Source organism: Pristiophorus japonicus, chromosome 5 (assembly GCF_044704955.1).
Source record: "Pristiophorus japonicus isolate sPriJap1 chromosome 5, sPriJap1.hap1, whole genome shotgun sequence".
Taxonomy (NCBI): domain Eukaryota; kingdom Metazoa; phylum Chordata; class Chondrichthyes; family Pristiophoridae; genus Pristiophorus; species Pristiophorus japonicus.
Window position 1 is genome coordinate 169,730,068 of NC_091981.1, and position 25,128 is coordinate 169,755,195.

The 25,128-nt window shown below is 46.5% G+C and overlaps 1 protein-coding gene across 1 annotated transcript in view; it reads right to left on the reverse strand.

The window, feature by feature from the left end:
* Positions 1–25,128, reverse strand: part of gabbr2 (gamma-aminobutyric acid (GABA) B receptor, 2) — a 1,540,887-nt gene that overhangs the window by 14,510 nt on the left and 1,501,249 nt on the right. Inside the window, exons 14-15 of the mRNA XM_070880004.1 lie at positions 16,501–16,611; positions 15,138–15,362 (exon numbers count right to left, since the gene is read on the reverse strand). Of these exons, the coding sequence (XP_070736105.1) occupies positions 15,138–15,362; positions 16,501–16,611 (336 nt within the window). The remainder of the gene's footprint in view (positions 1–15,137; positions 15,363–16,500; positions 16,612–25,128) is intronic.

A 25,128-nucleotide genomic window follows, 5' to 3' on the forward strand; every position in this document is an offset into this window, starting at 1 on the left:
CTTCCTCAAGCACTCCTAAGTCAGCTGTGGCACAGTTAGATGAAGAGTATCTATCAAGTTCCAGATGAGTCACAAGGCTGGATAACCTCTGCAGCTATACCCTGGGGGGTGGGGATAGGGGTGCGGGTGGGGCAGATGGACTTCCACCCTCCTCTCAAAAACTACTACAACCCACACCCATTTTTCTGGGTCAGGGAAGGTAGGCTTTGAGTAGGATCCCTGCCAAAAGAGGGTGATCGCCAATGCTGGGGATAGGATGTTTTGCAGTGGGATTACCACTACTGTACCAGAAGAGGTGGCAAAAGACCTTAAAGAGGTTCATCCAAGAAGGAGGATTACAAAGGCAGATTGTAGGGTCAGAATAGGAGGCTCCTACTAGGCTCTCTACCTCCATTTTCTGAAATTGGGGCTGTTACTGATGCTACTCTGGGCACCAACCTTTCTCTAGGCAATCCCAGGGAATGGCAGCAAGAAGGATGCAAGACAGTGTCATGTATGTACTTTTGGGATCACTAGCCACTAGATGGCATCACTGTTGGAGGCCATTGAGCTGCACGCACGTATGTGCAGCCCAAATATAAAAGGCCAGCCATTTTGTAAATTAGTCACTTTTGGGCCTTAATAAAGCAGAGCCAAGGTCATACCTCTTGGAGTTAAACAGTACTCAGTCTAACAGTTATTGCATGCACAACATTTGGCGACAAGGCGACGAAGAACCTTTGCATGTAAAAATGAGCACAATTGGATTATTGAAGCAATTTGTGGAAAGAGAAGATTGGGCCGACTTTGTGAGCCATTTGAACCAGTTCTTCCTGGCCAACAAAATGGAGGAGGTCGGCGATGCAGATTGGTGTTCCTCACGGTTTGCGGTCCAAAAATATATGGTCTAATAAAGAATCTACTCCTGCCTGTGAGTCCAACAGAGAAGATGTATGAAGAATTGTGTACACTAGTACAGGACCACCTTAAGCCAGATGAAGACATCATCATCTCGCAGGACCATGTAAGTTCGGGGCTGTGTTGGCAGACATGCTGTGGGACTTCTTTGTAATCGGCATCAACCAAGAGGTGATCCTGCGTAAACTACTGGCGGTGGAGACGTTGGGCTTGAACAGAGCCACCACGATCGGTCAGTCATGCATGACGACGGATAGAAGTCTAAAGCAGATATCAGTGAAAAATCGAAACTCGGTAAATATTGTAAATATGATTGATTTGGCGTTCAGCTGAGCGGCACATGGCAGGGCCTACCCGACTGCATACGCGAAACCTGTGGCCACCCAAAGTCCGTCAGCGGGAATGCATCCGATTTCTCCGTGTTGCCGTTGTGGGGGAAATCACCGACACCAGCAGTGCCGATTTAAGCAATATAGTTGCAAAAGCTGTCTGAGAGTGGGGCATCTCCAGCGCAAGTGTCCGCAGATGAGCAAGCGAGCTGCAACACACCATGTGGAGAATGATGGGCAGACTATCGCGGATGCGGATACACAATCCGAGATACCAGAGGAGAAAGTGTATGGACTGTACTCGTTCCTAACTAAGAGCAAACTGATAATTATCAGCATGAAATTTAATGGCGTGCCGGTATCGATGGAACTGGACATGGGGGCGAGTCAATCGATAATGAGCCAGTGTGCATTCGATAAGTTGTGGGATACTAAGGCTTTGCGGCCCAGGCTGAGTCCAGTCAATGCCAAGTTGCCCACGTACACCAAAGAACTCATAACGGTGAATGGCAGTGCCACAATTAAAGTGTCGTATGACGGTACGGTTCACGAGTTACTGCTGGATTGTCCCAGGCAATGGCCCAACGCTGTTCGGCAGCAACTGGCTTGAAAAGATCAGATGCGATTGGAATGACATCAAGGCGTTGTCATCAGAGAAAGATACATGTGCCCAAGTACTGAACATGTTCACCTCGCTGTTCGAACCAGGCATTGGCAACTTCACAGGAGCCAAGGTGCAGATCCACGTCGACTCAGATGCAAGACCCATCCATCATAAACCTTGGGCAGTTCCATATATGATGAAGGAGAAGGTCGAAATCGAACTCGACAGACTCCAGTGTGAAGGGATCATATCACAGGTTGAATTTAATGACTGGGGCAGCCCCATTGTTCCCTTGCTCAAACGTGATGGCACAGTCAGAATATCTGCAGACTACAAGACTACAATCAACAGGGTTTCAAAACAGGATCAGTACCCATTACCGAAGGTTGATGACTTGTTTGCAACGCTAGCCAGGGGGAAGTTGTTCACCAAACTGGAATTGACGTCGGACTACATGAAACAGGAGCTGGTCGAGACGTCGAAGAGACTTACGTGCCATAACACGAATAAAGGACTATTTATTTATCACAGGTGTCCTTTTGGAATTCGCTTGGCTGCAGCAATATTTCAGAGGAACATGGAGAATCAATTGAAGTCCGTTCCCAGAACCGTCGTGTTCCAAGATGACATCCTGATCACAGGTCGTGACTCTGAGGAACAGCTGAACAACCTGGAAGAGATTCTACATCATCTGGACAAAGTGGGACTCAGACTAAAATGCTCGAAGTGCGTCTTCATGGCACCAGAGGTCGAATTCCTTGGGAGGAAAATTACTGCTGACGGCATCAGGCCCACGGACGCGAAAACCAAGGCCATCAAGAATGCACCCAAGCTGCAGAATGTGACGGAGCTGCGTTCGTTCCTGGGTCTACTCAACTACTTTGGTAACTTCCTACCTAAATTGAACACCTTATTAGAATGCTGCTAAGAAAAGGCAACAACTGGGTGTGGGGTGCATCTTAAGACAGAGCTTTTGAGAAAGCCACTAATCTGCTTTGCTCTAACAAGTTGCTGGTACATTATGACCCATGTAAACGTTTAGTATTAGCCTGTGATGCTTTGTCATATGGAATTGGTTGCGTACTCCAACAAGCTAATGAGTCGGGTAAACTTCAACTAGTCGCATATGCTTCAATAAGTTTGTCTAAAGCGGAAAGAGCCTACAGCATGGTAGAAAAAGAAGCACTAGCCTGTGTGTATAGGGCTAAAAAGATGCATCAGCACCTGTTTGGTCTTCGGTTTGAACTGGAGACAGATCACAAGCCGCTCATTTCACTGTTATCTGAAAACAAAGGTATCAATACCAATGCTTCATCCCGCATCCAGAGTTGGGCGCTGACATTATCCGCTTATGATTATGTCATTCGCCACAGATTTGGCACCGAGAATTGTGTCGATGCTTTGAGCAGTCTACCGTTGCCCACACCGGAGGTGGAAACACCACAACCGGCGGACCTATTGTTAGTTATTGATGCTTTTGAGAGCGAAGGTACCCCTGTCACGGCTCAAAATAAGACCTGGACCATGGACCAGCCAGGACCCAATTTTATCGGTGGTGAAGCGTTGCATCCTCAAAAGTGATTGGTCTGCCATACCCAAGCAAATGTGCGAGGAGACCAAACCTTACATTCGTCGCAAAGATGAACTGTCTATTCAGTTGGATTGTATACTGTGGGGCAATCGTGTTGTTATGCCCAAGAAAGGGAAAGAGAAATTTGTGCGTGAGCTACATAGCACACATCCTAGCATTGTAATGATGAAAGCCATCGCCAGGTCTCATGTATGGTGACCGGGAATTGACTCTGAGCTGGAATCATGTCAGCATCAGTGCAACACTTGCATACAGCTCAGCAAAGCACCAGTGGAATTGCCGCTGAGTCTGTGGTCGTGGTCGTCCAAACCATGGTCCAGGATCCACATAGACTTTGCAGGTCCCTTCCTGGGGAAGATGTTTTTAGTTGTGGTGGATGCATATTCAAAGTATAGAGTGTATAATCATGGCATCCAGTACATCCACAGCTACCATTGAGAATCTGTGTCATGTTCGCGACACATGGTCTGCCTGACATCGTTGTTAGCGACAACGGATCGTGCTTCACCAGTCAGGAGTTTCAAGAGTTCATGAAACTCAATGGTATCAAACATATAAGGTCAGCACCGTTCAAACCTGCATCCAATGGGCAAGCAGAACGTGCTGTCCAAATCATAAAGCAGAGAAGGAAGCGAGTAACCCAAGGGTCACTGCAGACCTGCCTGTCATGCATACTGCTTAGTTACAGGACAAGACCACACATGCTTACCGGGGTCTCGCCTGCTGAACTAGTGATGGAGAGGTCTTAAGACCAGGCTATCTCTTGTACACCCTGACTTGAATAATCATGTTGAATATAGAAGACAAAGTCAGCAAGGGTATCACGATCATGCAGCTGTGTCATGCTATATTTCTGTAAATTATCCTGTATATGTTCTCATTTATGGTCAGGATCCCAAGTGGATCGCTGATACTGTCATGGCCAAGGAGTGCAACAGAGTATTTAATGTCAAGCTCAAAAATGGGCAAACATGCAGGAAACATATGGATCAGACAAAGCTGCGGCACACAGACGAACCGGAAAAGTCGGAGGAAGAGACAATCGACGACCAACCAACCTATCCCCAGTCATCAGAGGACTCAGTGGTCATCAGTGAATCTGGACTTTCAATCACTGACATGTTCAATTAAATTGGACTTTCAATCCCTGACATGGCCATTGTTACTCCCACCAGGTCAGCCACCTAGCCACCAGTCACAACAGACGGTCAACCCGGGAGCGTAAAACACCGGACCGTCTCAATTTGTAAAAGACTGTGTTAATATCTCAGAGTGGGGTATTGTCATGTATGTACTTTTGGAATCACTGTTGGAGGCCATTGGGCTGCACGCATGTGTGTGCAGCCCAAATAAAAAAGGCCAGCCATTTTGTATATTAGTCACTTTTGGGCCTTAACAAAGCAGGGCCAAGGTCATACCTCTTGGAGTTAAACAGTACTCAGTTATTGCATACACAACAGGCAAGAAATAAAAACTGGAATCGTGCCAAACGGCCTGCTGCTGTTTACAAACGGTGGGCTACGGAAGGTCAACAAGCCTTATTGCAGGTAAATGCCATCAAGGAGTGGGCCATAGATTCTGAGCTTGAGTCGAGAATACAGCAATTGGCCTTACTCCCTGATCTTGTCCCATTTTTTTCCACGATCCTGCATGATTTCAGTTTCCATCATAACTCTGGCTCCAACTCAAATAACCTCCTCAGCTAAATCTGGAAGTGGAACATTTAAGCAGAGCATTCAGCTGATCTAGCCCAACACTCACCCTAAACTCCTCAGCCTTGAAGTTCCTGGGCAGCACCAATCTTCTGTTGTAACTTTGGTTGGATACCCATAGAAACTCCGGGGAAATGGTTGAAAGGGTCGTTTGCAGTCATTTTTGTAGGTTATCTTCCGGTCTCTCACCAAAGTTAAAACAGGACAACATTACTGACCCTGTATATCATCAGGGCCCTCCACTTGTATATCTCTTGCGGCCTTCAAAAACCTATTCAACTGTGGCTCAGTTGGTAGCCTCTGAGTCAAAAGATTATAGGTTCAAGTCCTACTCCAGAGACTTGACCACAAAATTTAGGCTGGCACTTCAGTGCGGTACTGAGGGAGTGCTGCACTGCCGGAGGTGCTGTCTTTTAGATCAGACATTAAACCGAAGCCCTGTCTGCCCTATCTGATGGACATAAAAGATCCCGTGGCATTATTTTTAAGAAGAGGAGGGACGTTCTCCCTGGCATCCTGGCTGATATTTATCCCTCAATTAACATTAATGACTAGATAATCTATTTTAATAGCACCTTGCTGTTTGTGGGGCCTTGCTGTACGCAAATTGGCAACCTGTAGTTCCTACATTTCAAAAGTACTTAATTGGCTGTAAAACAGTTTGGGACATACTGAGGTTGAGAAAGGCGCTATATAAATGCAAGTCTTTCTTTTTACAACCTTGACCTTACTTTCACTTATCTTTTAACTGTTTATTGATTGCCTGACCATTGCTCTGTGTCCATTTTCACCTCCATTGGGACTTTGTATAAACATTAATTGTAATTCTGTTTAACCCTGAGCTGGCCTTCCTGCCTAGATCTGTTCCATTGCCAAAACTGCTTTCACACACTGCAACGTTCCCTAATCTTCCTACCTCTCTCCCACTGCTATTAATACATTTATCTATGCTTCCATCACTTTGTGAATTGAGTTTTCCAGCATTTTATCTGCTTGCACCCTCCAGAAATTCCTAGTTATTCAGGGTTGCACCATTTGGGTCCTCTTTTGAACAGAGTTCCTCATTGCTGCATCCCATTGTTCCGAATCTCCGCTGGCTCCCCAAGCACCTTTGAATTCAAAATGCTTGTCCTTATTTTCAAATCCTCCATGGCCTCACAATATTCTTCCTCAGCAATGTGCTCCAGCCAAATGTTCTCACTTGTTCCTTCCTTCTATTCTTCTGACACCAGATTACAGCTGAGTTCCTGCTACACTCCCTCTCCCCCCTCCAGCTCCACTACTGGTGGATGCTCTTTCAGTCATTATCCACCTGCTCTTTTCAATTCACTCCCAATATCTTTTCACCTTGTCACCTCCATTCCATTTTCAAAAGCCTCCTAAAAGTGTTTCTGATTGATCTTTGGTGTCAGCTTGCTCACTGTATATCCTATCGTTTCTTATATCCTTGTTTGGTGTTGTCATGTATGTAGACCATGTATACTAACTGTATAGTCACATAATGTGCCACCAGAGGGCATTGCGGTGGGAGAGCTGAAGGTTATCTGCATAGGTGTGCAGGGCCCAGTATAAAAGGCTGCCCACATGCTTGTGCCTCACTCTGGAGTTACAATAAATGGGACTAAGGTCACAACAGCTCAAGTATAATACTAGATCTCGTGGAGTCATTCATAAGAGTATTAAAGACATAACAACTGGCGACGAGATTACGAACTTTCACGCAAAAATGACTAATGTTGGTGCATTAGAAAAGTTCTCAGAGGGTGAAGATTGGGAAGCCTTTACGGAGTGGCTCGACCAATACTTCGTAGCAAACGACCTGGTAGGCGATGATCCGGCCACGCTGGCAGATAAGCGCAGGGCTATCCTGTTGATCAGTTGCGGGCCCGCGGTCTACGGCCTCGTCAGGGACTTGCTTGCACCAAAGAAAACAACGACCAAGTCATACGAGGAGCGGAAAGTGCTAATTCGGGACCAACTCAAACCGAAGGAAAGCATCTTCATAGGCAGGCATCGATTTTATACACACCGCCGCCCCGAGGGCCAGGAAATCACGAAGTATGCTGCCGACCTCAGGAGGCTGACAGGACCGTGTGAATTCAGAACATCCCTCACCGATGCGTTGCAGGACATCTTCGTAATTGGCATCAGTCATGAGGTCCTTTTTTACAGGCTACTGTCTGCCGAAATCACCGTCACTCTGCAGAAGGCCATCAGCATCAGCCAGGCATTCATGGTCTCAAGCTGCAGCTCCAAGCAGATGATGACTCACTCTCAGACTCAAGTACTGTAAATAGAATGGCGCCTTTGACAGGCAGAACTGTTGAACGTGAATCTGCCCAGGGCAGAGTGTACAGGCCCCTGAGTCCTTTAACTCAGACTCCGCCGAGGGGTGCAAACGTAAGTCGAGTAGCACCATGCTGGCGTTGCAGAGGTAATCACAGGGCTCATCGATGTCGGTTCAGAGACTATATATGCAAAGGCTGCAGCACAAAGGGCCACCTCCAGCGAATGTGCAAAAGAGCTGTGACTCATCACGTGGCAGAGAATCCAGCGCGGAATATGAGGAGATGGCTAGAGAGGCAGCTCAGTCCCAGGATGAAGTGTATGGAGTATATACCTGCACCACAGATTGTCCTCCAGTGATGATGGAAGTCGAGATAAATGGCGTTCCAGTCTTCATGGAAGTGGACACGAGGGTGAGTCAATCAGTAATGAGGCAGGAAGCCTTTGAGAGGCTATGGAACGATCAAGCTGAATGACCCAAGCTGGTCCCAGTTCAGGCAAAGCTGCGCACCTACACCAAGGAACTGAAATCAGTTGTTAATAGTGCGGATGTAAGTGTATCCCATGATGGCGCGGTGCATAATTTACCATTGTGGATAGTTTCAGGTGATGGACCAACACTACTTGGATGGATGGGGAAGATTCATCCCTCCAGCGATTGACGTCCTCCGTGCTCAGAGGCAGAGCAAGCTCCCACCTTCAGTGGGACCAGGCACCGGAGAACAGATCTGCGCAGCCCCCGAGGCACAGACCGCTCATCACGACTGCATAACAATGATCCGGCCGAGACGTCCAGAATGCACCTTCCCGGTTTCAGTGGCAGGACTCCTGGGGAGGAAGACTGGATCCGAGGGCACCTTCCTAACTTCAGGGAGTGCAGCGAAAGTTCACCAGATTGATTCCTGGGATGTCAGAACTAACATATGAGGAGAGACTGGATCGACTGGGCCTGTATTCACTGGAGTTTAGAAGGATGAGGGGGGATCTCATAGAAACATATAAAATTCTGGCAGAAAGAATGTTCCCGATGATGGGGAAATCCAGAACCAGGGGACATAGTCTAAGGATAAGGGGTAAGCCATTTAGGACTGAGATGAGGAGAAACTTCTTCACTCAGAGAGCAGTTAACCTGTGGAATTCCCTACCCCAAAGAGTTGTTGATGCCAGTTCATTGGATATATTCAAGAGGGAGTTAGATACGGCCCTTATGGCTATAGGGATCAAGGGGTATGGAGAGAAAGCAGGAAAGGGGTACTGAGGTGAATGATCAAGCATGATCTTATTGAATGGTGGTGCAGGCTCGAAGGACCGAATGGCCGACTCCTGCACCTATTTTCTGTTTCTATGTTTCAGTGGCAGAATCCCTGGGAAAGAAGATCGCGGCAGTCGACATCATGGACAAGGAAAAGATGGCGTCCAAACCACGAGATGCAGCGCTAATGGAGCAACGACACGTGGTTCCACGCAAGGAAGATGATTGGGGTAAAAGTAGTAAGGCCATTTTAAAGGTGGGCAGCAATCCGCCATTTTTGAGTGAACTGCTTGAAATTGGTAACCAATGTAAAAGTCCAGCTGTAACGAGCAAAATCTTGTTGAGCGATGTCGGGTGCAAATTGCAATCAGTCAATGTAGCGGGCGAACACCTAATGGTCGTATACACATCCAGTGGGCTACCCAATTCTGTAGCCTGCGTCCCCGGGACAAGAATGATGGATCACAAAGTGTCCCCACAGCTGACAGAAGTAGACAAGCCACGGAGCAAATGATCCCCGGAGAGCAGAGGCACCGGTAGCGATACCCTGCCTCAGATCGGTTTAACGTTGCAGGCACCCGATGGCATGAACCGCCACGGGCCAGAAACAGTAAACTGCGTCTCTGCTTGCAGTCGGCTACTGTCACCCACCACCCGGGTGGAAAAGGCGCAGCCCACAAACCCACTCGCCACCACGGCAATGCCCAAGAGCAAAGGGTCACCCGTAACGGTTCCTCCGAACGGGACCTGGACCAGCCAGGATCCCAAACTAGAGAGTGCTCACAACAGTATCCTCAAGGAAAGTGAGTCAGCAGTCCCCTGCGAACAATCACATTGCTGTGGGTCTGGAGTCACATATAGGCCAGACTGGGTAAAAATGGCAGATTAGATTTCCTTCCCTAAAGGACGTTAGTGAACCAGATGGGTTTTCACGACAATCTGGCAGTTTCATGGTCACCATTACTGATACGAGCTTTTTATTTGAGATTTAAAAAAATTTAATTAACTGAATTTAAATTCCCCAGCTGCCATGGGTGGGATTTGAACTCATGTCCCCAGATCTAGTTCAGATCTCGGGATTACTAGTCCAGTAACATAACCACAATGATACCGTTCCCTTTATGGAGTAGCTGAGTTGTAGAGCAGAAATGCATTCAAGGGGAAGCTAGGTAAACACATGAAGACCAGAAGGTTATGCTGGAGAAGATGGGCAAGGAGATATTGAGAGACAGTAAAAGCAGCTAATAACAATGAACTAAGATGGATGGAACTGAGGGTCACAGGATAAGTCTGAAGACTGGGAGAATTTTGTAATACAGCAGAGGAGGACAAAGGGCTTAAATAGGAGGGGGAAAATAGAGTATTAGAGGAAGCTTGCTGGCAACATAAAAGCTTCTATGGATATGTGAAAAGAAAAAGATTAGTGAAAACAAACATAGGTCCCTTGCAGTCAGATTCAGGTGAATTTATAATGGGGAACAAAGAAATGGTGAACCAGTTAAACAAATACTTTGGTTTTGATTTCACGAAGGAAAACACGAATAACTTTCCGGAAATACTAGGGGACCAAGGGTCTAGTGGGAAGGAGGAACTGAAAGAAATCCTTATTAGGCGGGAAATTGTGTAAGGGAAATTGATGGGATTGAAGGCCAATAAATCCCCGGGGCCTGATAGTCTGCATCCCAGAGTACTTAAGGAAGTAGCCCTAGAAATAGTGGATGCATTGGTGATCATTTTCCAACAATCTATCAACTCTGGATCGGTTCCTATGGACTGGAGGGTAGCTAATGTAACGCCACTTTTTAAGAAAGGAGGAGGCGAGAAAACAAGTAATTATAGACTGGTTAGCCTGACATCAATAGTGGGGAAAATGTTGGAATCAATTATTAAAGATGAAATAGCAGCACATTTGGAAAGCAGTGACTGGATCATGGATTTATGAAAGAGAAATCCTGTTTGCCAAATCTTCTGGAATTTTTTGAGGATGTAACTGGTTGAGTGGACAAGGAAGAACCAGTGGATGTGGTGTATTTGGACTTTCAAAAGGCTTTTCATAAGGTCCCACACAAGAGATTGGTGTGCAAAATTAAAGCACATGTTATTGGGGGTAATGTACTGATGTGGATAGAGAATTGGTTGGCAGACAGGAAGCAGAGAGTCGGGATAAACGGGTCCTTTTCAGAATGGCAGACAGTGACTAATGGGATGCCGCAGGGCTCAGTGCTGGGACCCCAGCTATTTACAACATACATTAATCATTTGGATGAGGGAATTGAGTGTAATATCTCCAAATTTGCAGATGATACTAAGCTGGGTGGCGGTGTGAGCTGTGAGGAGGATGCTAAAAGGCTGCAGGATGACTTGGACAGGTTAGGTGAATGGGCAAACGCATGGCAGATGCAGTATAATGTGGATAAATGTGAGGTTATCCACTTTGGTGGCAAAAACACGAAGGCAGAATATTATCTGAATGGCGGCAGTTTAGGAAAAGGGGAGGTGCAAGGAGACCTGGGTGTCATGGTACATCAGTCATTGAAAGTTGACATGCAGGTACAGCAGGCGGTAAGGATGGCAAATGACATGTTGGCCTTAATAGCTAGGGGATTTGAGTATAGAAGCAGGGAGGTCTTACTGCAGTTGTACAGGGCTTAAGTGAGGCCTCACCTGGAATATTGTGTTCAGTTTTGGTCTCCTAATCTGAGGAAGGAGGTTCTTGCTATTGAGAGAGTGCAGCGAAGATTCACCAGACTGATTCCCGGGATGGCAGGGCTGACATATGAGGAGAGACTGGATCGACTGGGCCTGTATTCACTGGAGTTTAGAAGGATGAGAGGGGATCTCATAGAAACATATAAAATTCTGACGGGACTGGACAGGTTAGATGCAGGAAGAATGTTCCCGATGTTGGGGAAGTCCAGGACCATGGGACATGGTCTCAGGATAAGGGGTAAGCCATTTAAGACTGAGATGAGGAGAAACTTCTTCACTCAAGAATTCCCTACCACAGAGAGTTGTTGAGGCCAGTTCATTGGATATATTCAAGAGGGAGTTAGATATGGCCCTTACGGCTAAAGGGATCAAAGGGTATGGAGAGAAAGCAGGAAAGGGTTACTGAGGGAATGATCAGCCATGATCTTATTGAATGGTGGTGCAGGCGCGAAGGGCCGAATGGCCTACTCTTGCACTTATTTTCTATGTTTCTATGTGTCTGCCTTCCTGTTTTTGCCACCAAAGTGAATAACCTCACATTTACCTACATTATACTGCATCTGCCATGCATTTGCCCACTCACCTAACCTGTCCAAGTCACCCTGCAGCCTCTTAGCATCCTCCTCACAGTTCACACTGCCACCCAGCTTCGTGTCATCTGCAAACTTGGTGATATTACATTCAATTCCTTTGTCTAAATCAGTAGTGTATATTGTAAAGAGCTGGGTTCCCAGCACTGAACCTTGCGGTACCCCACTAGTCATTGCCTGCCATTCTGAAAAGGACCAGTTTATTCCTACTTTTTGCTTCCTGTCTGCCAATCAGTTCTCTATCCACGTCAATACATTACCCCCAATAACATGTGCTTTAATTTTGCACACTAATCTTTTGTGTGGGACCTTGTCAAAAGCCTTTTCAAAGTACAAATGCACTACATCCACTGGTTCTCCCTTGTCCATTCTACTAGTTACATCCTCAAAAAATTCTAGAAGTTTTGTCAAGCATGATTTCCCTTTCATAAATCCATGCTGACATGGACAGATCCTGTCACTGCTTTACAAATGCGCTACTATTACATCCTTAGTAATTGATTCCAACATTTTCCCCACTACCGATGTCAGGCTAACCGGTCTACAATTCCCTGTTTTCTCTCTCCTTCCTTTTTTAAAAATTGGTGTTACATTAGCTATTCTCCAGTCCATATGAACTGATCCAGAGTCTATAGAATGTTGGAAAATGACCACCAATGCATCCACTATTTCTAGGGCCACTTTCTTAAGTACTCTGGGTGCAGACTATCAGGCCCTGAGGATTTATCGGCCTTCAATCCCATCAATATCCCTAACACAATTTCCTGACTAATAAGGATTTCCTTCAGTTCCTCCTTCTCACTAGACCCTCGGCCCCCTAGTATTTCCGGAAGGTTATTTGTATCTTCCTTAGTGAAGACAGAACCAAAGTATTTGTTCAATTGGTCTGCCATTTCTTTGTTCCCCATTATAAATTCACCTGATTCTGACTGCAAGGGACCTACATTTGTCTTCACTAATCTTTTTCTCTTCACATATCTATAGAAGCTTTTGCAGTCAGTTTTTATGTTCCCTGCAAGCTTACTCTCAAACTCTATTTTCTCCCTCCTAATTAAACCCTTTGTCCTCCTCTGCTGAATTCTAAATTTCTCCCAATCCTCAGGTTTGCTGCTTTTTCTGGCCAATTTATATGCCTCTTCCTTGGATTTAACACTATCCCTAATTTCCCTTGTTAGCCACGGTTGAGCCACCCTCCCCGTTTTATTTTTACACCAGACAGTGATGTATAATTGTTGAAGTTCATCCATGTAATCTATGAATGTCTGCCATTGCCTATCCACGGTCAACCCTTTAAGTATCATTCGCCAGTCTATCCTTGCCAATTCATGTCTCATACAATTGAAGTTACCTTTCCTTAAGTTCAGAACCCGAGTTTCTGAATTAACTGTGTCACTCTCCATCTTAATGAAGAATTCTACCATATTATGGTCACTCTTCCCCAAGGGGCCTTGCACAACAAAATTGCTAATTAATCCTCTCTCATTACACAACACCCCGTCTAGAATGGCCAGCCCTCTAGTTGGTTGCTCGACATATTGGTATTGAAAGCATCCCTTATACACTCCAGGAAATCAGCTGTCTTTGGGCCTGCCTAACACTAGGAGTAACGGCAAAAGCCCTGAGCTCCGGCAACTTGAGATAAAAGAGCTCACCTTGCCCACAGACCCACCAGCATGGGGCGCTGCGCTGCCACCAGATGACCCGGATCTCATCCGGCCATGCTGGAACTAGACTGTCCTTGTGTACCTATACTGAGATACCTGTACTGATCATGTATATGTACCACACAAAAAGAAATGCAACTGTAATCCACCCCACCCAACAAATGTACCAAGATGTAAATGTAAAACCTATGTGATGAACTTGAATGCAACTTGCATGTATCGGGCCATTAGCATGATCTCTGTGTGTGTGTGGGGAGGGGTGGTGGGGGAGGGGGAATGGAGTAGTCATGGACTCACAACCAGAAACCACTGGGACCTCCACTGGCAACAAATCTCACTACCAACCCATCCAAGCTAGAAGCGACCCTCCAATGGTCAACCAGGAAGAGCAAAGCCCAGGTCACCGTCAATGTACGAGTCAATGTGCATTAAAGACTTGGGGGGAAGTGATGTCATGTATGTAGACCATGTATACTAACTGTACAGTCACATAAGTTGTGCCACCAGAGGGCACTGCGGTGGGAACCTGAGGGTCACCTGCATAGGTGTGCAGGGCACAGTATAAAAGGCTGCCCACCATGCTTGTGCCTCACTCTGGAGTTACAATAAATGGGACGAAGGTCACAACAGCTCAAGTACAATACTAGACCTTGTGGAATCATGCATAAGAGTATTAAAGACATAACAGGTGTCTACCTTTTTCCATTTTGCAAAGTGGTCTGTGACTTTTTTTTGCATGTGGTATACAATAGAATAGTAAGATATCATTATTGTAATAGGGGAAAATGACCTTGCAGAAGCACAAATAGGATATTCCATGGCAATTGTGACAGAAAGACAAAGGCCAAATGCTGCATTCAGAATTTCTCACATGTTTAAATTGTGCTTCACATTGGAAATTAATAACCCTAGAAATGAGTGTTTGTGATATTAATGTACAAACACTTTATGTGCTTGTACAACACTCCTTTGTCCACTATTTTAATGAAGATATAAAAACTATCTTAAATGGATTTGCGCCTTCCTTGAAATAGGAAAGAAGGGTGCATACTTGGAAAATTGTTGCAATGGTCTTTTCTTTTAATCTATTCCACCCTGATAATCCCCTACACTGTGGGTTTTGGCTCTTCAGCCTGGTTTCTCAATTTTGGATAAATGAGGCCTGCATCATTCCTCTCGGCTAGAAAGGATATATGCTGGCCAGTGCAGCTTTAAAAATATCTGTTCATTCATCCACCCCTCTATTGTTCTATCTGTCTAACTGCCCATTCAAGTATCTGTTATCTTCTGCTGATATTGAATCTCATCCACTGGCCTTACTTAGTGGGGAAATTATGGGCAGCACACCAGCGATTTCCTGATATAGGCGGCCTAGCAAGCAAGCGTCCCCGCCACCAAAAGATCAGTCCTGAAATGTATTTGAGATTTGCTTCAATATTATATCCTGTTAATCATGAAGTATTATGTTAACTTACTTTATTACTAACTTCTCATTCCACCTACCTTTGGCACAAACACCAGGCAGAGAGTGATGGTGCTGCAGAAAATGATCACCAGAGCCACAATACAGAACTGGACATTTGGCTGGTCTCGAGTTAGGAAAGAAACTGCAGCTCCTATAATGCACATGATTCCCACATTATAGACACTCATCCCAATGTACTTGCTGTCATTCAGAGCAGGGATGCTCACATTCCGAGTCTCCCAAGCAAGAAAGCATCCAAACAACTGAAAAAGAAAAAAAAATCAATTCAGTATTAGAATAAAGCAGAGTTCAGAAATTACTGTTTGAAATAATAGCAGCTGAATGCTTAATTCATTAATTTAAGAAAGTGTGAATCCATTTAAAATAAATGGGCTAACAGTCGAGTTAAAATAACAGAGGAATATTATGTGAATTCATTAAATGCTTATCCATTAATAACAAAACATACAAAGAAAGGATGCTTAATGAGAGAGTGTTAAACAGAAAGAGCGATGAAGTTAGATGGTTGCTTTGACCATTCAGGTCTCCTCATTTGTTACACTTTCTAACTTTAAAATATTCTTCTATTTTTATAATGGCAAACTAACAACAATTGTTACATTTTTTAATAATTTAACATAAAACAAGTGTAGTCAATGGAGGAAATACTTTATATTTACAGATAGTTTTGTGGAACAATATGGTAATTGTTGCAATGATGTAGGCCACAAAAATCTGCTGGCTGCGATCCCAGTGGTTACCCCGGGATCATGCTCACTGCTGACCCCAATGGAGCTTCAGGGTCAGTGGAAGACCACCTCATTTGCATGGGGCCAGAAAGTGCCTGCCTCAGTGTGGGTACATCTTTGATGTCCACCTGCCCCGCGCAACTAGAAGATCTAGCTTGGACTCGTAAAGACATTGGTCAATTAAAACAAAAATTGGATCAGAATCCTTACACAGGAGAGCGAGGGCCAACTGGAAAAAAGCTCTGGGGAAGGTGGTTTCTGGGTATCCCCCTCCACCCCAATGATGAGCAATCACTGGACCTTCTGATTGCATGGGCCAGGCAGACACCAGAGATATAATCTTGGCTTTCACTGGCCTAATGAAAATGAGGTGCTTTCCTGTTGACCCCACAAACTGACGGGGTCAAAGGTGAGAGTGTACTGGATTGAACAGAATATTGAGGTTAAACCTCAGTACTGACTGCTGGTTTAAACCTGAGTAAACCTATAGGAAGGGGAATAGGATCAAGGCTAAGGTACAAATTGAACAGATTGCTTTGATCGAACATAGTGAAGAATATCAAAGAAAATGCAAAGTTGTACTTTTGGTAGGTTAAGACAATGGATGTGATTCATCCAAAAACTGTTCCGAAATCAACAGTGTAATTCATACCATAAGAAGCCCTTTATATGCATATACAATGCCCAGCCAAATGCTCATGTTGGTATTTTCACAGTGCTCCAGCATTGGACGGATTGCAAAATCTCTCCCAGCGGGATCCGGCTGTAAGAACAAAGTTAATACCAAATCACATAAAGTTTAAACATTTCCAATTATTTGGCAATAATGGGCAGGTTAGTGTAGGATTTAAAATGACAGCAGTTACCCTTCAATGTACCAGGCATAATCCTCACATATACAACTACTAGAAGAATAAATGGTGAGGTGTTGTGCGTAGGCTATTAGATCTTTACCAGCACTATATAAATGAGCCTTTCTTGGCTAAAGTAGGCAATGTCTGTCAGATCTTAAAGAGTAGACCCTGAAAGAAAAATGTGCAAGAGACTGCCTCACTTATAAGTAGAAGAGAGTACCATGACACGATTAGCAACACCATGGCATTATAACATTGCCAATCACGTCTGTCACTACTAATTTGCAATTTTAAATCTTACTTTTAGTCTTAACACTTTTTTAAAAAACTGTATTAAAATTATGTCTGCTGCAGCTTCAACTTGCCACTGTAGCATGGCAGCAAAGTTGTTTTCACTGTTCCAGGAACTAAAGCATCCAAGAAATTTCCTAATTATGTAATTAGGACTCTTCAATATATTCCAAACAGAGACAAGGATGAACACCACAACCGTAATACATAGATTCAAAAAGCTAGTTATAGTGACATCTAATGCACACACAACCTAAGAGAGAAAGGCAAAGATTTGGAGCTTCAAACTATTCCCCAGTTTTATAACATTGTATAACTTTACTGGCAAAACCTGAGCTTGCTATCACTATTTATACATTGCTGTTTTGAAGATTCCCAGACTATTATAGGACTGTATAGGGGAGAAAGTACCCTGCGCCCTGACTGGGGGTGATAATCCGCTCGGGGCAGTACTTCCTGCAACTATCGCGGACATCCCGCCCTGTCTGTGGAATTGGCCTTACCGCCCCTCAGAGGAAATGGACGCAATCTCGCACGCTCCACTTCCTCTTGGGGCGGGTCTAGCTGTGCTAATGGGATGCGATCCGCAGCACTACGTGGATGCTCCACGTAGCACTGACGCATTTCAATGCCCCTCCCCTTCACTTACAAGGGAGGACCACTACGCACTCTGCATGGCCTTGGATTGCCTCTGCGAGGCCACCAGGGCAGCGTGGTACCAGGACTGCAGCCCGGCACCCAAAACATGAGAACATTAGAATTAGCAGCAGGAGTAAGCCCTCGAGCCTGCTCCGCCATTTAATAAGATCATGGCTGATTTTCAAAGTGGCGCACAACCGTGCCACCCAACAAGCCACTGGTGGGGGCGACTCGCAAAATGTCCAGCTCACTGATCTGGAGGAAAGGGTGCAGCAGCTAGTAGGCACGCATGTTGGAATCCCTGTTGCTGCTGGTCACTCCGATGTTGCTGGGGCAGAATGAGTAAGTGACTGTGCAATGCCATCTCTCCCTCACAGTGCAATGGGCTACCTGGCTATTGCTTATGCTTCTGTGCAAGCTGTTTGCTGCATGGTGCAATGCAGCACCTCACCCACCTCACCCTCACAGCACCCCTTCTCCCTTTTATGATTCCAGATGATACCCCCAGTGTCATCATGAGCGACACAGAGACCCTCGACATGACTGGCAGCCACAGTCAGGAGGAGACAGTTGACACCCTCGATGATCTTGGCAGAATTTTGAATGAGGGAGATGGAGAGGGGAAGAGCTTTGCCAGAAACACCGCATCACTGCTTCCTACAGTCCCACGCACCAGCTCAGATATTGGGAGTCCGCGGTCAGGTAACATAGATTTAGGCGAGGGGTCTGCATTGGTTGAAGCACCGGGGCCTAGTGGGCTGCAGCATGGTGAAGGGCAAAAGGAACCTTGGGTGCCATCTCTCCAGCGGGTGAACTGGCAGTCGAGTCCTGCTGAGGAGGACTCAGACAAGCCCATCGACGTTGGGGCTTATGAACAAACGGTGGAGGCTCTTGGCAGCAATGCAACGGGTGCCTGAGAGGCTGTCGCAAGTGGTGAGGAGCGTGGAGGAGTCTGTCTCCCGCATTGTGGACAGCTCTGCGCACACCATGGGGACCATCAATGCCAGTGTGCAGACGATGGTGGACTCCCACAATGACTGTGTGGATCCAGCTGCGAAGATGCATCTCAGAGCGAAGGGAGCGAGCGTGACTGTGCATCTTTGGACAGGATAGCCGCTGCCCTGGAAGCTCAGAATGCTCTTATGCACTCTGGGCAACAGGGCACGGAGCATCTGACTGCTGTCGTCTCTGATGGCTTCCGGAGTGTGGCTGCTCTCATGCAGACTCAGCTGGAGGTCACGCAAGATCTGACTGTGGACCAGGATACTGATGTGGGCTCTCCGATTCACAGCTGCCCTGAGCCGGGTCCTGTCATCCATGGCATCGCCCCAGCCACTTCCGACTGAAGGCACGGAGGAGGGCGTTTGAGAAGGGCAACTGTAGCTTCCTGTACAGACACACAGCAGCCTTCCCAAAGCCACGAGGCAGCCACAGGGGAGACACTGCGGTGTAGTGTAAGGATAGGTCTGCGTAAAAGGGGTAATAAGGAGTTGCACAAGGGTGATAATTAATTATGTAAATGTTTTGGAAACCCATTGTTTGGGTTATAATAAATCTTTATTTTGTGTTTGGAATTTGTAATGAGGACTCTCATTTTACTCTGCGGGAATGACGTGTGAGAGGGCTCACAGGTTGGCCCATGGACATGGCCCGATACAGGCTCAACTGGGCATTGAGTTCTGTGAACCGGGCAGCTATGAGACGATGCTGATGCCGCCTCCTGCGTGGCTGCCCACCCACATCCTCCTCCTCCTCCTCCTCCACAGGTGCCACTGCTGCCTCGTCCTCCAATGGTTGCGCCCCCGTGATGGCCAGGTTGTGGAGCATGCAGCACACCACCATGAATATGGAGACACGCTCAGGCGAGTACTGCAGCACACCCCCTGAGTGGTCCAGGCAATGGAACCTCTGTTTGAGAATGCCAATAGTGTGTTCGATGATGGTCCTGGTGGCCGTCAGACTCACATTGTACGCGAGCTGCGCAGCAGTTCTAGGATTGCGCAGAGGAGTCATGAGCCAAGTGCTCAGTGCGTAGCCCTTGTCACCCAGGGAGCCAGCCGCAATCTTCATTGAGACCAGTGAAGAGGCGTGGCACACCGTTCTGCCACAGTATGAAAGAGTCATGGCTGCTGCCAGGAAACGGGGCATCCACTTGCATATCTTGCGGTTGTGGTCGCAAAAGAGTTGAACATTGAGGGAGAGGAAGCCCTTGTGTTCTCTGAATTGCTCGGGAGTTTGTTGGGGTGCCCTGAGAGCGACATGGGTGCAGTTAATGACCCCCTGGACTCTGGGGATGCCCGTAATGTGCAGGAATGCAGTCTGCTGCTCCAATTGCTTCTCCCTGGTCATAGGGAAGGAGATATAATCGGCCCCCCTCCTATACAGAGCATCTGTCACTTCCCGTATCGATGTTTAGGCTGCAAACTGCGAGATGTTGCACATGTCCGCAGTGGCAGCTTGGAAGGACCCAGTCGCATAAAAGTTCAGGACGATAGTTACCTTGGATGCCACACTCAGTGCTGTTCTCACCCGTGTCTGTGGCTCTAATTCTGCCTGCAGGAGATTGCAGAGCTCCCTCACGATGTCCTTCCAGAATCTTAGTTTGCACAGGCACTGATCATCACTCATATCCCTGCATGAGAATTTCTGGCGGAAGACCCTTTCTTGATATGGTCTGGTGCCCCCACGTCTGTGTTGATGTCGTGCTGTGTGATGTGGTTGATTAGCTTCTCCCTGCTGCTCTGCTGGCTCCTCCACCTCTGGCCCAGTATCTGGAGTGGGGGTCTGCATATCTCACTCTCCTCCTCAGGGAACGACCTTGCTGAGGGCCTTCCTGTGACACCTCTCTTGCCTCCCCTCTGTCACCATCTTCCTGGCCCTCTCCATGGTGACCCGCCATGATTGCTACAGCCCTTGCCCGCAGCCTCTGCAGCCATTGACCCAAGCGCCGTCATCTTCTCCGTGCGTTGGCAGCACGCACAATGTGCAGGAGGCGTTGGCCTGCCAATACTGCCCCCATTTCAAAGCCCTTCCCAAGCCCAGCCACCTCGAAGTGGCCTTGTTCTGCAGGTGAAGGTGCCTCCAGCGTTCGCAAAGCAGCGCGCACTCTATCCTTGCACTGCTAGTGAAACAAGTCACCAACACAAAATTAACACAAAGCAACACACCTTTAAGGCACTTGGGCGGTGTGCATCAGGAACTATGCACCACTCAAAAAAACAACTCTTGGCGCCGCCTAGCGGTCGGACGACTTTTATTGTGGCTTCCAGCCCGGGATCTCAGCGGTCCATGATGCCTCACTTAGGAGTGCTAGCCAACACCGCCGCGGAAGTGGCGGGGGGAAGCGGTTCGGTGATGCACACCACCGGGAAACCACGGCAGGGCAATTGGGCTATCGGCAGTCATTCCACAGCGTAGCCATCGATTTCTGATGGTAACAGGCCTTAAGGGAAGGGGCAATTTCAGCCCCCTTTTACTCTTATACTCAAATCCTCTTGTAATAAAGGCCAACATACCATTTGCTTTCTTAATTGCTTGCTGTATCTGCATATTAACTTTGTGATTCATGTACAAGGACACCCAGGTCCCTCTGAACACCAACACTTTCCAATCACTCACCATTTAAAAAATATTCTGCTTTTCTATTTTTCCTACCGAAGTGGATTTCTCCACATTATATTCCATTTGCCATGTTCTTGCCCACTCACTTAACCTGTCTATATCCCCTTGAAGTCTCTTTGCATCCTCCTCACAACTTACATTCCCACCTAGCTTTGTATCATCAGCAAACTTGGATATATTACATTTGGTCCCCTCATCCAAATCATTGATATAGTTTGTGAATAGCTGGGGCCCAAGCAACGATCCTTGCGGCACCCCACTAGTTACAGCCTGTCAAACCGAAAATGACCCGTTTATTCCTACTCTTTGTCTTCTGTCCGTTAACCAATCCTCAATCCATGCTAGTATATTACCCTCAATCCCATGAGCCCTAATTTTGTTCAATAACCTCTTTGAAAATCCAAATACACCACATCCACTGGTCCCCCCTTATCTATTCTGCTAGTTACAACCTCTAAACACTCCAACAGATTTGTCAAACAGGATTTCTCTTTCATAAATCAATGTTGACTCTGCCCAATCCTATTATTATTTTCTAAGTGGCTCGTTACTACATCCTTAATGATAGAATCGAACATTTTCCTTACTACTGATGTCAGGCTAACTGGTCTGTAGTTCCCCGTTTTCTCTCCCTCCTTAAATAGCAGGGTTACATTAGCTACCTTTTACAGTCTGTATTTATGTGTCTCGCTAGTTTACTCTCACATTCCATTGTCCCTTTCTTTATCAATTTCTTGGTCTTCCTTTGTTGAATTCTAAAATCCTCCCAATTCTCAGGCTTACTGCTCTTTTTGGCAACATTATAAGCCTCTTCATTTGATCTAATACTATCTTTAACTTCTCTTGTGGAGAAGCCAGGCTGCATGGTGGCAGCCCGGATCATGCAAGTGGGCAAGAATTTGTGCCAACCGGTGAGTCAGCAAAACCGGCAAGATGGCGGTGCGGGGTGCTCGCCCCACGAGCAGATGTCGGCCCGGTTCATGATCATGACCCGCGTGGCTGGCGCTGACACTCGCTCACGTTAGAATCGCGAGGCGCGGGCAACATTCGACACGGGGTGAAAAGGGGTAGGCGTATGCTGCTTCGGGTTCATGGCACATGCCAATGATGAGGCTGCCCAGCTCGCTATCTGCAGCAGGGTGAGGTATTGCCGTGGCAGCGCCTCCGCAAGCTCCCGGGCAATTTCGCGGGAGCCGGTAGCGCCCCCACCCCGGTGAAAAGTGTTTCGCGCTCCGTTAGCGCCCCCCGGAGGTGCTAACGGGGTCGCAAAAAGGGGCAATTTCGACCCCTATGACTACGTTACAAAGAGCCACTCAGTAGAAATAATTTCTTAGTAAATCATTCATGCTACCTTTTAAGGAAATAAAGAGAATCTTTAAATTTAACTTTAGGAGAGCTGGTGTGTTCCATTCTTCCATTTTTGCAGATGTTAATCTGCCACTTTCACATTGATTCCAAATGGTTTTGGGCATGCACTGAAATGCAGCAGTTTAAATCCTACCTCAGGTCAGTGATCTAACTGCCAAGTATGTATAATGAAACCACATTGATCCACTAGTCTCACACTGCTTGGGATTTAAGTGCAGTACAGCTGTAGCTCAATATAAAGATTAATTTTAAGAGTGCCTAGGTGATGCACCTTGAGAATTTTATGAACTTTTATTTTTATGTTTTAATATTAAGAGAAAGCAACCACTCCACCCACGTTCTCATAGAATTAAATATTAGCTCAAAAGCAAAATACTGCGGATTCTGGAATCTGAAATAAAAAACAGAAAATGCTGGAAATACTCAGCAGGTCAGGCAGCATCTGTGGAGAGAGCATTTCAGGGACATGACGAAAGGTCGCCGACTTGAAACGTTAACTCTGTTTCTCTCTCCACAGATGCTGCCTGACCTGCTGAGTATTTCCAGCATTTTCTGTTGTTATTAAATATTAGCTGCCTGAAGAGCAGAGCTCTGTGTCTGCACCCAGATATTTATGCACAGAACTCCTTTGCCACTAAGTTCAGAGCAAGTCACAGTTGAAACACCATGGGCCTGCTGTCTGAGTCTCATGCTCTCCAGAGACTGGCCTCAGACTGATACCTGTAATTTAACTGCAGCCTTTGATAGTGTAGGTTTGATGGCTAAATAAATAAATATTGCCTTTTACGTAAAGGAAGGCCTCCAATAGAACCCTCATGGTTTATAACCCTCATTATTGGCGTTACATTTATAGCGGTAGGAACTAAAATAAAAAAAACTACAGAACAGACCAGAGCATCCCACTCCAGTACAAATTTATTGAACAGACATTTGTTTCTTACCAACACGGTGTCTGCTGGACAACATTCTGCTAGCAGACAAACCAGTTATAGCTTTTGTCACTTCACACAAGTTCGAATATGCGAAGGAAAATAATGAAAGCACAGCAGCAGGGCAGTTCGGTTAACCACAATTTTCCATCTCACTTAGATAAGGATTTGCAGGCGAAATACTTAAGGACATGTTTCACCCATGAAGATAAGACAGGAGTCAGTGCAAAACCAGAAACATGTTTTAAAGCAAGTAAAGGAAATGCAATACCTTTGTCATTGTCCTCAATGTCATCTGCAAAGCCAGAACAGAACAGAGCAAAAAAAACTGAAGAAAACAGAAAACTCAACAGAACTGAAATAAACAAAAACAAAACAGAACCAAAATGAACTGAACTAACAACATTTAGTGGATCAGTCGGACAAAACAGACCCGAACGGAGTAAAACAAATCCGAACAGAACCAAAAGACCAGACCACAACAGAGCAGAAATTTCCGCTAGGGGTGCAATCAGCAAAATGCACCCGGAATGTGCTGGACACAGCGGCAGTATTGCCCACGTGTGACAGGGTCTGTGGCTCTCGTATTGGACTGTTCAGCCACCAAAGAACTCACTTCAGGAGTGGAAGCAAGTCTTCCTCGATTCCGAGGGACTGCCTATGATTGCTGAGGTGAAATTACGTAGAAGTTTTCACACAAACTCAATACCATAAGTCTGAATGTAAAATCTCCAATGAATCAGTGCAATCAATCGGCGTAATTGATTTGTGACTGGAACAAAGAGGAGTGGAATTGCCAGGAAATGAACCATTCTTCAATATTTTTAAACAAATTGATTTACAGCAGAGCTGGGAAGATCAATTGACTGATTTAATGCTCTTGGTCTTACAGTGGAGCCGGTGGAGTCCTTCTTTAAATAAGCAGACCGGGCTCCGATGAAGACATTAGGAGGCCTGAGCAGTGAGCATTGGTGGCTTCGCAAAGTTGTCTGGAAGATGAGCAGAGCCCAGAGGAGGCCCAGGAAAGTAAGGGGATGGAATTGCACTTTTTTGTAGCCCCATTAGTGCCTCCAGGGGGCGCTAATTGGGCGGAACAAGATTATCGTCCGGGGAAGGGGTCGATAGCACCTCTGGGGAAATTGTCCCGGGGGTTTAGGGGGGGCATTGTATCGTTAACGTCGTACTCCGCGATTAGCTGGGCTGGCACAGGCACGGCGATGACGACATCGCCATGTGCACCGACCCCTCGACACCTGCATCAGCCCCGCGGGGGAAATTGCCCCGTGGGTGGCGAGTATGGCGCCAGCCGATGTCACCGCCAACTTCGCGGGTCGCAAAGTTGGCAAACATCCACCGCTGGGGCGCCCTTTAAAGGGGAGGCCGGTTGTGGCATGGCCACCATCCTGCAGCTTGGCTTTCCATTTTGGGTGCCGGGCTGTTGATCCAGTTGAGAGCATCCTTGGTGGCCCAGTGGCAGCTGCCAAAGGGACTGCAGAGTGAGCAGCGGCCCTCCCCTTTAATTGAAGGGCAGGGGTGTCCTGCTGCGTCACGCTACCCGGAGCACCCGTCGGGGTGCTG